Consider the following 12,666-nt stretch of genomic DNA (forward strand, 5'->3'; position numbering starts at 1 on the left):
TGTGAGCAGTATATAGTAGGACAGTGCAGCATTTTGGTGACCACCAGTAGTAGTACAGTACAGTAGGCCATTGCTGTATCTTGCAGCTCTGTTTCACTTCAAGTATCCATATCTGTGCTGCATTGTTGTGAGCAGTATATAGTAGGACTGTGCAGCATTTTGGTGACCACCAGTAGTAGTACAGTACAGTAGGCCATTGCTGTATCTTGCAGCTCTGTGTCACTTCAAGTATCCATATCTGTGCTGCATTGTTGTGAGCAGTATATAGTAGGACAGTGCAGCATTTTGGTGACCAACAGTATATAGTTGTACAGTACAGTAGTCCATTGCTGTATCTTGCAGCTCTGTATCACTTCAAGTATCCATATCTGTGCTGCATTATTGTGAGCAGTATATAGTAGGACAGTGCAGCATTTTGGTGACCAACAGTATATAGCTGTACAGTACAGTACTCCATTGCTGTATCTTGCAGCTCCGTGTCACTTCAAGTATCCATATCTGTGCTGCATTGTTGTGAGCAGTATACAGTAGGACAGTGCAGCATTTTGGTGACCAACAGTATATAGTTGTACAGTACAGTAGTCCATTGCTGTATCTTGCAGCTCCGTATCACTTCAAGTATCCATATCTGTGCTGCATTGTTGTGAGCTGTATATAGTAGAACAGTGCAGCATTTTGGTGACCAACAGTATATAGTTGTACAGTACAGTAGTGCATTGCTGTATCTTGCAGCTCAGTATCACTTCAAGTATCCATATCTGTGCTGCATTGTTGTGAGCTGTATATAGTAGGACAGTGCAGCATTTTGGTGACCAACAGTAGTAGTACAGTACAGTAGGCCATTGCTGTATCTTGCAGCTCCGTATCACTTCAAGTATCCATATATGTGCTGCACTGTTGTGAGCAGTATATAGTAGAACAGTACAGTAGGCCATTGCTAATGATATAATAATAATACTGGCATATAATTCCACACATTAAAAAATGGAGAACAAAAATGTGGAGGGTAAAAAAGGGAAAGATCAAGATCCACTTCTACCTAGTGCTGAAGCTGCTGCCACTAGTCATGGCAGAGACGATGAAATGCCATCAACGTCGTCTGCCAAGGCCGATGCCCAATGTCATAGTAGAGAGCGTGTAAAATCCAAAAAGCAAAAGTTCAGTAAAATGATGACCCAAAAATCTAAATTTAAAGCATCTGAGGAGAAGCGTAAACTTGCAAATGTGCCATTTACGACATGGAGTGGCAAGGAACGGCTGAGGCCCTGGCCTGGGTTCATGGCTAGTGGTTCAGCTTCACATGAGGATGGAAGCACTCAACCTCCAACTAGAAAAATGAAAAGACTTAAGCTGGCAAAAGCACAGCAAAGAACTGTGCGTTCTTCTAAATCACAAATCCCCAAGGAAAGTCCAATTGTGTCGGTTGCGATGCCTGACCTTCCCAACACTGGATGGGAAGAGGTGGCTCCTTCCACCATTTGCACGCCCCCTGGAAGTGCTGGAAGGAGCACCCACTGTCCAGTTCCTGATAGTCAAATTGAAGATGTTGAAGTACACCAGGATGAGGATATCTTTGTTGCTGGCGCTGAGGAGGAAATTGACAAGTAGGATTCTGATGGTGAAGTGGTATGTTTAAGTCAGGCACCCGGGGAGACACCTGTTGTCCGTGGGATGAATAAGGCCATTGACATGCCTGGTCAAAATACCAAAAAAATCACCTCTTCGATTTATTTCAACAAATATGCGGACAACTGGTGTCAAGCCGTGTGTAGTCTTTGTCAAGCTGTAATAAGTAGGGGTAAGGACGTTAACCACCTAAGAACATCCTCCCTTATATGTCACCTGGAGCGCAATTATCAGAAGTCATTGACAAGTTCAAAAACTTTGGGTGACAGTGGAAGCAGTCCACTGACAACTAAATCCCTTCCTGTTGTAACCAAGCTCCTGCAAACCACACCACCAACTCCCTCAGTGTCAATTTCCTCCTTAGACAGGAAAGCCAATAGTCCTGCAGGCCATGTCACTGGCAAGTCTGACGAGTCCTCTCCTGACTGGGATTCCTCCGATGGATCCTTGAGTGTAACGTCTACTGCTGCTGGTGCTGCTGTTGTTGCTGCTGGGAGTCGATCGTCATCCCAGAGGGGAAGTCGGAAGACCACTTGTACTATTTCCAGTAAGCAATTGACTGTCCAACAGTCCTTTGCGAGGAAGATGAAATATCACAGCAGTCATCCTGTTGCAAAGCGGATAACTCAAGCCTTGGCAGCTGTGTTGGTGTTAGGCGTGCATCCGGTATCCGGCGTTAGTTCACAGGGACTTAGAGAATTTCTTGAGGTAGTGTGTCCCCGGTACTAAATACCATCTAGGTTTCACTTCTCTAGGCAGGCGATACAGAGAATGTACACAGACGTCAGTAAAAGACTCACCAGTGTCCCAAAAAATGCAGTTGTTCCCAATGTTCACTTAACCACGGACATGTGGACAAGTGGAGCAGGGCAGACTCAGGACTATATGACTGTGACAGCCCACTGGGTAGATGTATTGCCTCCCACAGCAAGAACAGCAGCGGCGGCACCAGTAGCAGCATCTCACAAACGCCAACTCGTTCCTAGGCAGGCTACGCTTTGTATCGCCACTTTCCATAAGAGGCACACAGCTGACAACCTCTTATGGAAACTGAGGCACATCATCGCAGAATGGCTTACCCCAATTGGACTCTCCTGGGGATTTGTGATTGTGACATCGGACAATGCCACCAATATTGTGCGTGCATTACATGTTGGCAAATTCAAGCACACCCCATGTTTTGCACATACACTGGAGTTGGTGGTGCAGAATTTTTTTTAAAAACGACAGGGGCGTGCAAGAGATGCTGTCGGTGGCCCAAAGAACTGCAGGCCATTTTCGGCATTCAGCTACCGCATGCCGAAGACTGGAGCACCAGCAAACCCTCCTGAACCTGCCCCGCCATCATCTGTAGCAAGAGGTGGTAACGAGGTGGAATTCAACCCTCTATATGCTTCAGAGGATGGAGGAGCAGCAAAAGGCCATTCAAGCCTATACATCTGCCTACGATATAGGCAAAGGAGGGGGAATGCACCTGACTCAAGCGCAGTGGAGAATGATTTCAACGTTGTGCAAGGTTCTGCAACCCTTTGAACTTGCCACACGTGAAGTTAGTTCAGACACTGCCAGCCTGAGTCAGGTTATTCCCCTCATCAGGCTTTTGCAGAAGCAGCTGGAGAGATTGAAGGAGGAGCTAAAACGGAGCGTTTCCGCTAGGCATGTGGGACTTGTCGATGGAGCCCTTTATTCGCTTAACCAGGATTCACGGGTGGTCAATCTGTTGAAATCAGAGCACTACATTTTGGCAACCGTGCTCGATCCTAGGTTTAAAGCCTATGTTGTATCTCTCTTTCCGGCAGACACAAGTCTGCACATGTTCAAAGACCTGCTGGTGAGACACTTGTCAAGTCAAGCGGAACGTGACCTGCCAACAGCTCCTCCTTCATTTTATCCCGCCACTGGAGCTGCCAGGAAAAGGATCAGATTTCAATAAACCACCCGCTGGTGGTGATGCAGGGCAGAAAGGAGCGAATACTGACATCTGGTCCGGACTGAAGGACCTGCCAACGATTACTGACATGTCGTCTACTGTCACTGCATATGATTCTGTCACCATTGAAAGAATGGTGGAGGATTATATGAGTGACAGCATCCAAGTAGGCATGTCAGACAGTCCGTACGTATACTGTCAGGAAAAAGAGGCAATTGGAGGCCCTTGCACAAACTGGCTTTATTCTACCTAAATTGCCCCCCCCCCCCCCCCCTCCAGTGTATACTCCGAAAGAGTGTTTAGTGCAGCCGCTCACCTTGTCAGCAATCGGTGTACGAGGTTACTTCCAGAATATGTGGAGAAGATGATGTTCATCAAAATGAATTATAATCAATTCCTCCGTGGAGACATTCACCAGCAGCAATTGCCTCCAGAAAGTACACAGGGATCTGAGATGGTGGATTCCAGTGGGGACGAATTAATACTCTGTGAGGAGGGGGATGTACACAGTGAAAGGGGTGAGGAATCGGAGGATGATGATGAGGTCGACATCTTGCCTCTGTAGAGCCAGTTTGGCAAGGAGAGATTGATTGCTTCTTTTTTTGGTGGGGGCCCAAACCAACCAGTTATTTCAGCCACAGTCGTGTGGCAGACCCTGTCGCTGAAATGATGGGTTTGTTAAAGTGTGCATGTCCTGTTTATACAACATAAGGGGGGGTGGGAGGGCCCAAGGACAATTCCATCTTGCACCTCTTTTTTTTAAATTTATTTATCTTTGCATCATGTGCTGTTGGTGACTATTTTTTTAAGTGCAATCCTGTCTGACACTGCAGTGCCACTCCTAGATGGGCCAGGTGTTTGTGCCTCCCTCTTGGGTTGCTTAGCTTAGTCATCCAGCGACCTCGGTGCAAATTTTAGGACTAAAAATAATATTGGGGGTAATTCCAAGCTGATCGCAGCAGGAAATTTTTTAGCAGTTGGGCAAAACCATGTGCACTGCAGGGGGGGCAGATATAACATTTTCAGAGAGAGTTAGATTTGGGTGGGTTATTTTGTTTCTGTGCAGGGTAAATACTGGCTGCTTTATTTTTACACTGCAATTTAGATTTCAGTTTGAACACACCCCACCCAAATCTAACTCTCTCTGCACATGTTACATCGGCCCCACCTGCTACACCATACCCAAATTTAACTCTCTCTGCACATGTTATATCTGACACCCCCCCCCCTGCAGTGCACATGGTTTTGCCCAACTGCTAAAAAATTTCCTGCTGCGATCAACTTGGAATTACCCCCATTGTGAGGTGTGAGGTGTTCAGAATAGACTGGAAATGAGTGGAAATTATGGTTATTGAGGTTAATAATACTATAGGATCAAAATTATCCCCAAATTCTATGATTTAAGCTGTTTTTGAGGGTTTTTTTAAAAAAAAACACCCGACTCCAAAACACACCCGAATCCGACAAAAAATTTTAAGGGAGGTTTTGCGAAAACGCGTTTGAATCCAAAACACGGCCGCGGAACCGAATCCAAAACCAAAACACAAAACCCGAAAAATTTCCGGTGCACATCTCTACTTATAAGGCACAATGATCCCTTTGGCTACATGCATTTTAAATAAGGTTTCTGGTGGCCACTTATAGTATATGGAACCTCTTGCAAAACATAATACACAAACACATCCTGAAATATATCAGTGTCTTTTCTTCAACATAAGATCTTACTAACTTTGGGGCTCATTTACGTTTTGATGTAAGTCATGTTTATGACACGCCTCTCAGATGTAGCAGTACACGTCCGCGCTGATAGGTGTTACTGTCACATTCTCCCTGACATGCTTTTTCAAAAGTAGGCAAGTGTGCCCTTTGTCTGGCACATGAGGGGCTTTTGCATACCCTTTGTCTGGTGCAGGAGGGGCTTCTGCATACCCTTTGTCTGGTGCAGGAGGGGCGTCTGCATACCCTTTGTCTGGCACAGGAGGGGCTTCTGCATACCCTTTGTCTGGTGCAGGAGGGGCTTCTGCATACCCTTTGTCTGGTGCAGGAGGGGCTTCTGCATACCCTTTGTCTGGCACAGGAGGGGCTTCTGCATACCCTTTGTCTGGTGCAGGAGGGGCTTCTGCATACCCTTTGTCTGGTGCAGGAGGGGCTTCTACATACCCTTTGTCTGGTGCAGGAGGGGCTTCTACATACCCTTTGTCTGGCACAGGAGGGGCGTCTGCATACCCTTTGTCTGGCACAGGAGGGGCGTCTGCATACCCTTTGTCTGGCACAGGAGGGGCTTCTGCATACCCTTTGTCTGGCACAGGAGGGGCTTCTGCATACCCTTTGTCTGGCACAGGAGGGGCTTCTGCATACCCTTTGTCTGGCACAGGAGGGGCTTCTGCATACCCTTTGTCTGGCACAGGAGGGGCTTCTGCATACTCTTTGTCTGGCACAGGAGTGGCTTCTGCATACCCTTTGTCTGGCACAGGAGTGGCTTCTGCATACCCTTTGTCTGGCGCAAGAGGAGCTTCTGCATACCCTTTGTCTGGCGCAGGAGGGGCTTCTGCATACCCTTTGTCTGGTGCAGGAGGGGCTTCTGCATACCCTTTGTCTGGTGCAGGAGGGGCTTCTGCATACCCTTTGTCTGGTGCAGGAGGGGCTTTTGCATACCCTTTGTCTGGTGCAGGAGGGGCTTCTGCATACCCTTTGTCTGGTGCAGGAGGGGCTTCTGCATACCCTTTGTCTGGCACAGAAGGGGCTTCTGCATACCCTTTGACTAGTGCAGGAGGGGCTTCTGCATACCCTTTGTCTGGTGCAGGAGGGGCTTCTGCATACCCTTTGTCTGGCACAGAAGGGGCTTCTGCATACCCTTTGACTGGTGCAGGAGGGGATTCTACATACCCTTTGACTGGTGCAGGAGGGGCTTCTGCATACCCTTTGACTGGTGCAGGAGGGGCTTCTGCATACCCTTTGTCTGGTGCAGGAGGGGCTTCTGCATACCCTTTGTCTGGTGCAGGAGGGGCTTCTGCATACCTTTTGTCTGGCGCAGGAGGGGCTTCTGCATACCCTTTGTCTGGTGCAGGTGGGGCTTCTGCATACCCTTTGTCTGGCACAGGAGGGGCTCCTGTTGGCCGGGTTGTGTAAGGGGTTATGTTATTTCCAGTGACCGGGAGGTGAGTGAGCTGCGCTGGTGATGACAGGATTTTTTTTCCTGTCAACACTGGCTTCGCTGCAGGGGAGCCTGTGGGCCTATTTTCAGTGGGGGGGCCTGAATGTGCAGCTCCATCTGCCCCATTGTTAATCCGGCCCTGATTAGGGTACCCCATCCTGTGATTGGGATCAGCGGGATCCCAGGATTTTGTCTTAAAATTAGTGGGATTTGAATCCCGGGTTTGGAGCTTCCAATACTGGGATCTCTGGATCAGTGAGCATGCCAGGCAGTGCTGAGCACCTGCGGCACTCGCTCAGCCCTCGGCTGTACGCAGCATGACATGATGTCAGAGGTCACACAGCGCAGCCCCATGCCGGCCCATCCCTTCAGCTGTCCCTGCCCTGGAGGAGGATGCTGCTGCAGTACAGTGTCTCACCTCATAGCACAGGCAGCCATGGAGAGGGGCACACAAGATGAGGAGGAGGAGTCTGACTCCTGGACAGTACATAGGGTGGGGCAGGGCAGGGGGTTGCAAGAGACAAATAAGGACTGAGGGGAAGGGGAAGCAAGAGAGAGGGAGATAAGGACTGGGGGGGGGGGGAGGAGGGAGAGACATATAATGACTGAGAGGGAGGAGGAGGGAGAGTGAGAGAGATGTAAGAACTGAGGGGAGGAGAAGGGAGAGAGGGAGATAAGGACTGAGGGGGAGGAGGAGGGAGAGTGAGAGAGATGTAAGAACTGAGGGGAGGAGAAGGGAGAGGGGGAGATAAGGACTGAGGGGAGGAGAAGGGAGAGGGGGAGATAAGGACTGAGGGGGAGAGGGTGCGAGTAAGAGAGAGATAGATATATATAGAAGGACTGAGGGGGAGAAAGTGAGAGAGAGATAAGGACTGAGGGGGAGGAGGAGGGAGAGAGGGAGATAAGGACTGAGGGGGAGAAAGTGAGAGCGATAAGGACTGAGGGGGAGGAGGAGGGAGAGAGGGAGATACAGTATAAGGACTGAGGGGGAGGAGGAGGGAGAGAGAGAGAGAGAGATACAGTATAAGGACTGAGGGGGAGGAGGAGGGAGAGAGAGAGAGAGAGATACAGTATAAGGACTGAGGGGGAGAAAGTGAGAGAGAGAGATACAGTATAAGGACTGAGGGGGAGAAAGTGAGAGAGAGATAAGGACTGAGGGGGAGGAGTAGGGAGAGAGATAGATACAGTATAAGGACTGAGGGGGAGGAGGAGGGAGAGAGAGAGATACAGTATAAGGACTGAGGGGGAGAAAGTGAGAGAGAGATAAGGACTGAGGGGGAGGAGGAGGGAGAGAGAGAGATACAGTATAAGGACTGAGGGGGAGGAGGAGTGAGAGAGAGATACAGTATAAGGACTGAGGGGGAGAAAGTGAGAGAGAGATAAGGACTGAGGGGAGGAGTAGGGAGAGAGAGAGATACAGTATAAGGACTGAGGGGGAGGAGGAGGGAGAGAGAGAGATACAGTATAAGGACTGAGGGGGAGAAAGTGAGAGAGAGATAAGGACTGAGGGGGAGGAGGAGGGAGAGAGAGAGATACAGTATAAGGACTGAGGGGGAGAGGAGAGGAGAGAGAGAGATACAGTATAAGGACTGAGGGGAGAAAGTAAGAGAGAGATAGAGATGTAGCCATGCTCATCCACAGGGCACACATGCCGCACCTACAGTAGGTGTAGGTAATTATCAGTATATATAACTATCACCTCCATGTTGTGACACAGCTTGGACGAGGCTCTGGGTCTCCTCTGACACCAGTTTCTCGAAGTCCATCTTATGCGACCCATGATTCTTGAGTAACGTCACTGAAAATCTGCGCAGCTGGCGCCACCTCTCACCATTACTGCTGCCGAAACCTACAGAGAGAGAGAAGGAGATGGTCAGCGCTGGCAGGAGCTATCAGGCAAATACCGCGCCAGCATTCCCCAGACCGCTTCACGATTGGAAACACAGCGATAAAATAAGGCAGAGTATATACAGGAGGCAGACAATGAGGTAAGTGGGTCTACAGGGAGAAGGGAGTCTGACAGAAGAGGGTAAGTGGCGTGGAAATGTACAAATAGAGATTGTCAAAATTGTAATGTCCCTAGGTCTGAAAAATGCAGACCTAATAATTCTGGAATACTGCCTTGTGTCAGAGAGATAGTCATGGAGTTAATGAGACCCCTTTTCCTTTTTCCATGCCAGCCATGCCGCCTTTACCTTGTTCTGTACAGACGCCACCACTATGTCTCTTATTCATACAAGTGTTTTATGTGTATTTAACGCTAACTCCAGGCTCACTCACTTGGAAACGATGGTTTTCTCAGTGTATATTAGACCATACAGATGGGTCCACGGTTATCTTGACTAGTTTTCTGCGCCTAGGCACAACATGACTTATTAGCATAAACCCTTAATCTATTGATCTCAGCTGCAATACAATACAGCAAGGGATTAAGTCCGACTGGCAAGTCTCAGTTAATCCTATTAAAGGTCAAGATAAACGTGGACCCATCTGTATACTGTCATGCTTGTTACTGAAGTGTGCTTTTGTTGCAGTTACTCAGATGCACCATCGGTCCAGAGGAGGGGCTGCAGCACGATCCAAAATTCAGATAGGGGAGCCGCACATCTGCCAGTGAGTCCCGGCTGGTGATATTTGGCAGCGTTTGGGGCGGCACTTGGTGGGGCTCCCCTATTAAATATTAAATCGCACTCCTGCCCCACCTCTGGAGCTGCCACGAGTTCCATGTAATTGGGACTGACTATCTCTGCATGGAAGACGTCAGCCACAATCACAAAGCAATGACCGCAGTGAGGAGAACAGAGTGCAGGTGCTGTATATAATGTCTGTATATGAGGTCTGAAACTAAAGGGCCTTACACATTGAAAGATCTGCCGCCGATTTGCCCATTCAGATCTTTGACTTTTATCACACAGTGTGTATGGCCTATAAAAGGGTAAAAACTAAAAGGATTTTGAAGATTAGAATCCTGGAGCACACCCGGAATATAAAAAAATGGGTTTTAAATTATAGAGTCCCTAGACATTTCGCCGACTGCCATAATGCCGACCCTAGTCTACTCAGATTTATGGGAATTGAACATTTACCCCATAATAAGGATGGGGGAAACAGGGATAAACAACTCTTGAGACGAGAGACCTTTTGGATCCTGTCTTTGAATACACTGAGCCGCCCAGGGGGCCTAAATAAAACTTAGGAAATCACTCCGTTTATTAGACAAAAGATAGTCCATTTATATCTGTCAAACTACTTCTTTCTATATCTATGAGGGAATCAACTAGGCCCTTTTTATCTTCAAGCTGAAGTTCAAACTAGACAAGTAAGAAGAAAAGAGGTCAGAGAAAATCACTCTAAGGATATATACACACACATAAAGAATAGTGATGAGCGGGTTCGGTTCCTCGGGATCCGAACCCCCCCAAACTTCACCCATTTTACACGGTTCCGAGGCAGACTCGAATCTTCCCGCCTTGCTCGGTTAACCCGAGCGCGCCCGAACGTCATCATCCCGCTGTTGGATTCTCGCGAGATTCGTACTCTATATAAGGAGCCGCGCGTCGCCGCCATTTTCACTCGTGCTTTGGAGATGATAGCGAGAGGACGTGGCTGCGTTCTCTCAGTTTCTGTGTTCAGTGTGCTGCAAATATCTGTGCTCAGTGTGCTGCAAATATCTGTGCTCAGTGTGCTTGCAAATATCTGTGCTCAGTGTGCTGCAAATATCTACGTTCTCTGCCTGAAAAACGCTCCATAGCTGTGCTGCATTGTAGTATATAATAGGAGGACAGTGCAGATGTAGAATGTTGCTGTGACCACCAGTATATATATAGCAGTACGGTACAGTAGTCCACTGCTCTACCTCTGTGTCATCAAGTATACTATCCACCAATACCTGTGCTGCATTTTAGTTGTGCGCAGTATATAGTAGGAGGACAGTGCCGAATTTTGCTGTGACCACCAGTATATATAGCAGTACGGTACAGTAGTCCACTGCTCTACCTCTGTGTCATCAAGTATACTATCCATCCATACCTGTGCTGCATTTTAGTTGTGCGCAGTATATAGTAGGAGGACAGTGCAGAATTTTGCTGTGACCACCAGTTTATATATAGCAGTACGGTACAGTAGTCCACTGCTCTACCTCTGTGTCGTCAAGTATACTATCCATCCATACCTGTGCTGCATTTTAGTTGTGCGCAGTATATAGTAGGAGGACAGTGCAGAATTTTGCTGTGACCACCAGTATATAATATAGCAGTACGGTACAGTAGTCCACTGCTCTACTTCTGTGTCGTCAAGTATACTATCCATCCATACCTGTGCTGCATTTTAGTTGTGCGCAGTATATAGTAGGAGGACAGTGCAGAATTTTGCTGTGACCACCAGTATATATTAGTGATGTGCACTGGAAATTTTTCGGGTTTTGTGTTTTGGTTTTGGATTCGGTTCCGCGGCCGTGTTTTGGATTCGGACGCGTTTTGGCAAAACCTCCCTGAAATTTTTTTGTCGGATTCGGGTGTGTTTTGGATTCGGGTGTTTTTTTACAAAAACACCTCAAAAACAGCTTAAATCATAGAATTTGGGGGTCATTTTGATCCCATAGTATTATTAACCTCATTAACCATAATTTCCACTCATTTCCAGTCTATTCTGAACACCTCACACCTCACAATATTATTTTTAGTCCTAAAATTTGCACCGAGGTCACTGGATGACTAAGCTATGCGACCCAAGTGGCCGACACAAGCACCTGGCCCATCTAGGAGTGGCACTGCAGTGTCAGACAGGATGGCAGATTTAAAAAATAGTCCCCAAACAGCACATGATGCAAAGAAAAAAAGAGGTGCACCAAGGTCGCTGGATGGCTAAGCTAAGCGACCCAAGTGGCCGACACAAACACCTGGCCCATCTAGGAGTGGCACTGCGGTGTCAGGCAGGATGGCACTTTAAAAAATAGTCCCCAAACAGCACATGATGCAAAGATAAATGAAAGAAAAAAGAGGTGCAAGATGGAATTGTCCTTGGGCCCTCCCACCCACCCTTATGTTTTAAAAACAGGACATGCACACTTTAAAAAACCCATCATTTCAGCGACAGGGTCTGCCACACGACTGTGACTGAAATGACTGGTTGGTTTGGGCCCCCCTCCAAAAAAGAAGTAATCAGTCTCTCCTTGCACAAACTGGCTCTACAGAGGCAAGATGTCCACCTCCTCCTCATCCTCCGATTCCTCACCCCTTTCACTGTGTACATCCCCCTCCTCACAGATTATTAATTCGTCCCCACTGGAATCCACCATCTCAGGTCCCTGTGTACTTTCTGGAGGCAATTGCTGGTGAATGTCTCCACGGAGGAATTGATTATAATTCATTTTGATGAACTTCATCTTCTCCACATTTTCTGGAAGTAACCTCGTACGCCGATTGCTGACAAGGTGAGCGGCTGCACTAAACACTCTTTCGAAGTACACACTGGAGGGGGGGGCAACTTAGGTAAAATAAAGCCAGTTTCTGCAAGGGCCTCCAAATTGCCGTTTTTTCCTGCCAGTATACGTACGGACTGTCTGACGTGCCTACTTGGATGCGGTCACTCATATAATCCTCCACCATTCTTTCAATGGTGACAGAATCATATGCAGTGACAGTAGATGACATGTCAGTAATCGTTGGCAGGTCCTTCAGTCCGGACCAGATGTCAGCACTCGCTCCAGACTGCCCTGCATCACCGCCAGCGGGTGGGCTCGGAATTCTTAGCCTTTTCCTCGCAGCCCCAGTTGCGGGAGAATGTGAAGGAGGAGCTGTTGACGGGTCATGTTCCGCTTGACTTGACAATTTTCTCACCAGCAGGTCTTTGAACCTTTGCAGACTTGTGTCTGCCGGAAAGAGAGATACAACGTAGGTTTTAAATCTAGGATTGAGCACGGTGGCCAAAATGTAGTGCTCTGATTTCAACATGATTG

At 47.9% G+C, this 12,666-nt stretch overlaps 1 protein-coding gene across 2 annotated transcripts in view; it reads right to left on the bottom strand.

Moving 5' to 3' along the window:
- The window catches only part of LOC134927080 (cytochrome P450 2B4-like), a 535,854-nt gene that overhangs the window by 446,372 nt on the left and 76,816 nt on the right, over positions 1 to 12,666 (bottom strand). For both annotated transcript variants that reach the window (XM_063921078.1, XM_063921080.1), the window contains one exon: positions 8,410 to 8,559. In XM_063921078.1, coding sequence (XP_063777148.1) covers positions 8,410 to 8,559 — 150 coding nt within the window. The remainder of the gene's footprint in view (positions 1 to 8,409; positions 8,560 to 12,666) is intronic.

The sequence above is a fragment of the Pseudophryne corroboree genome, chromosome 5 (assembly GCF_028390025.1).
Source record: "Pseudophryne corroboree isolate aPseCor3 chromosome 5, aPseCor3.hap2, whole genome shotgun sequence".
Lineage (NCBI taxonomy): Eukaryota > Metazoa > Chordata > Amphibia > Anura > Myobatrachidae > Pseudophryne > Pseudophryne corroboree.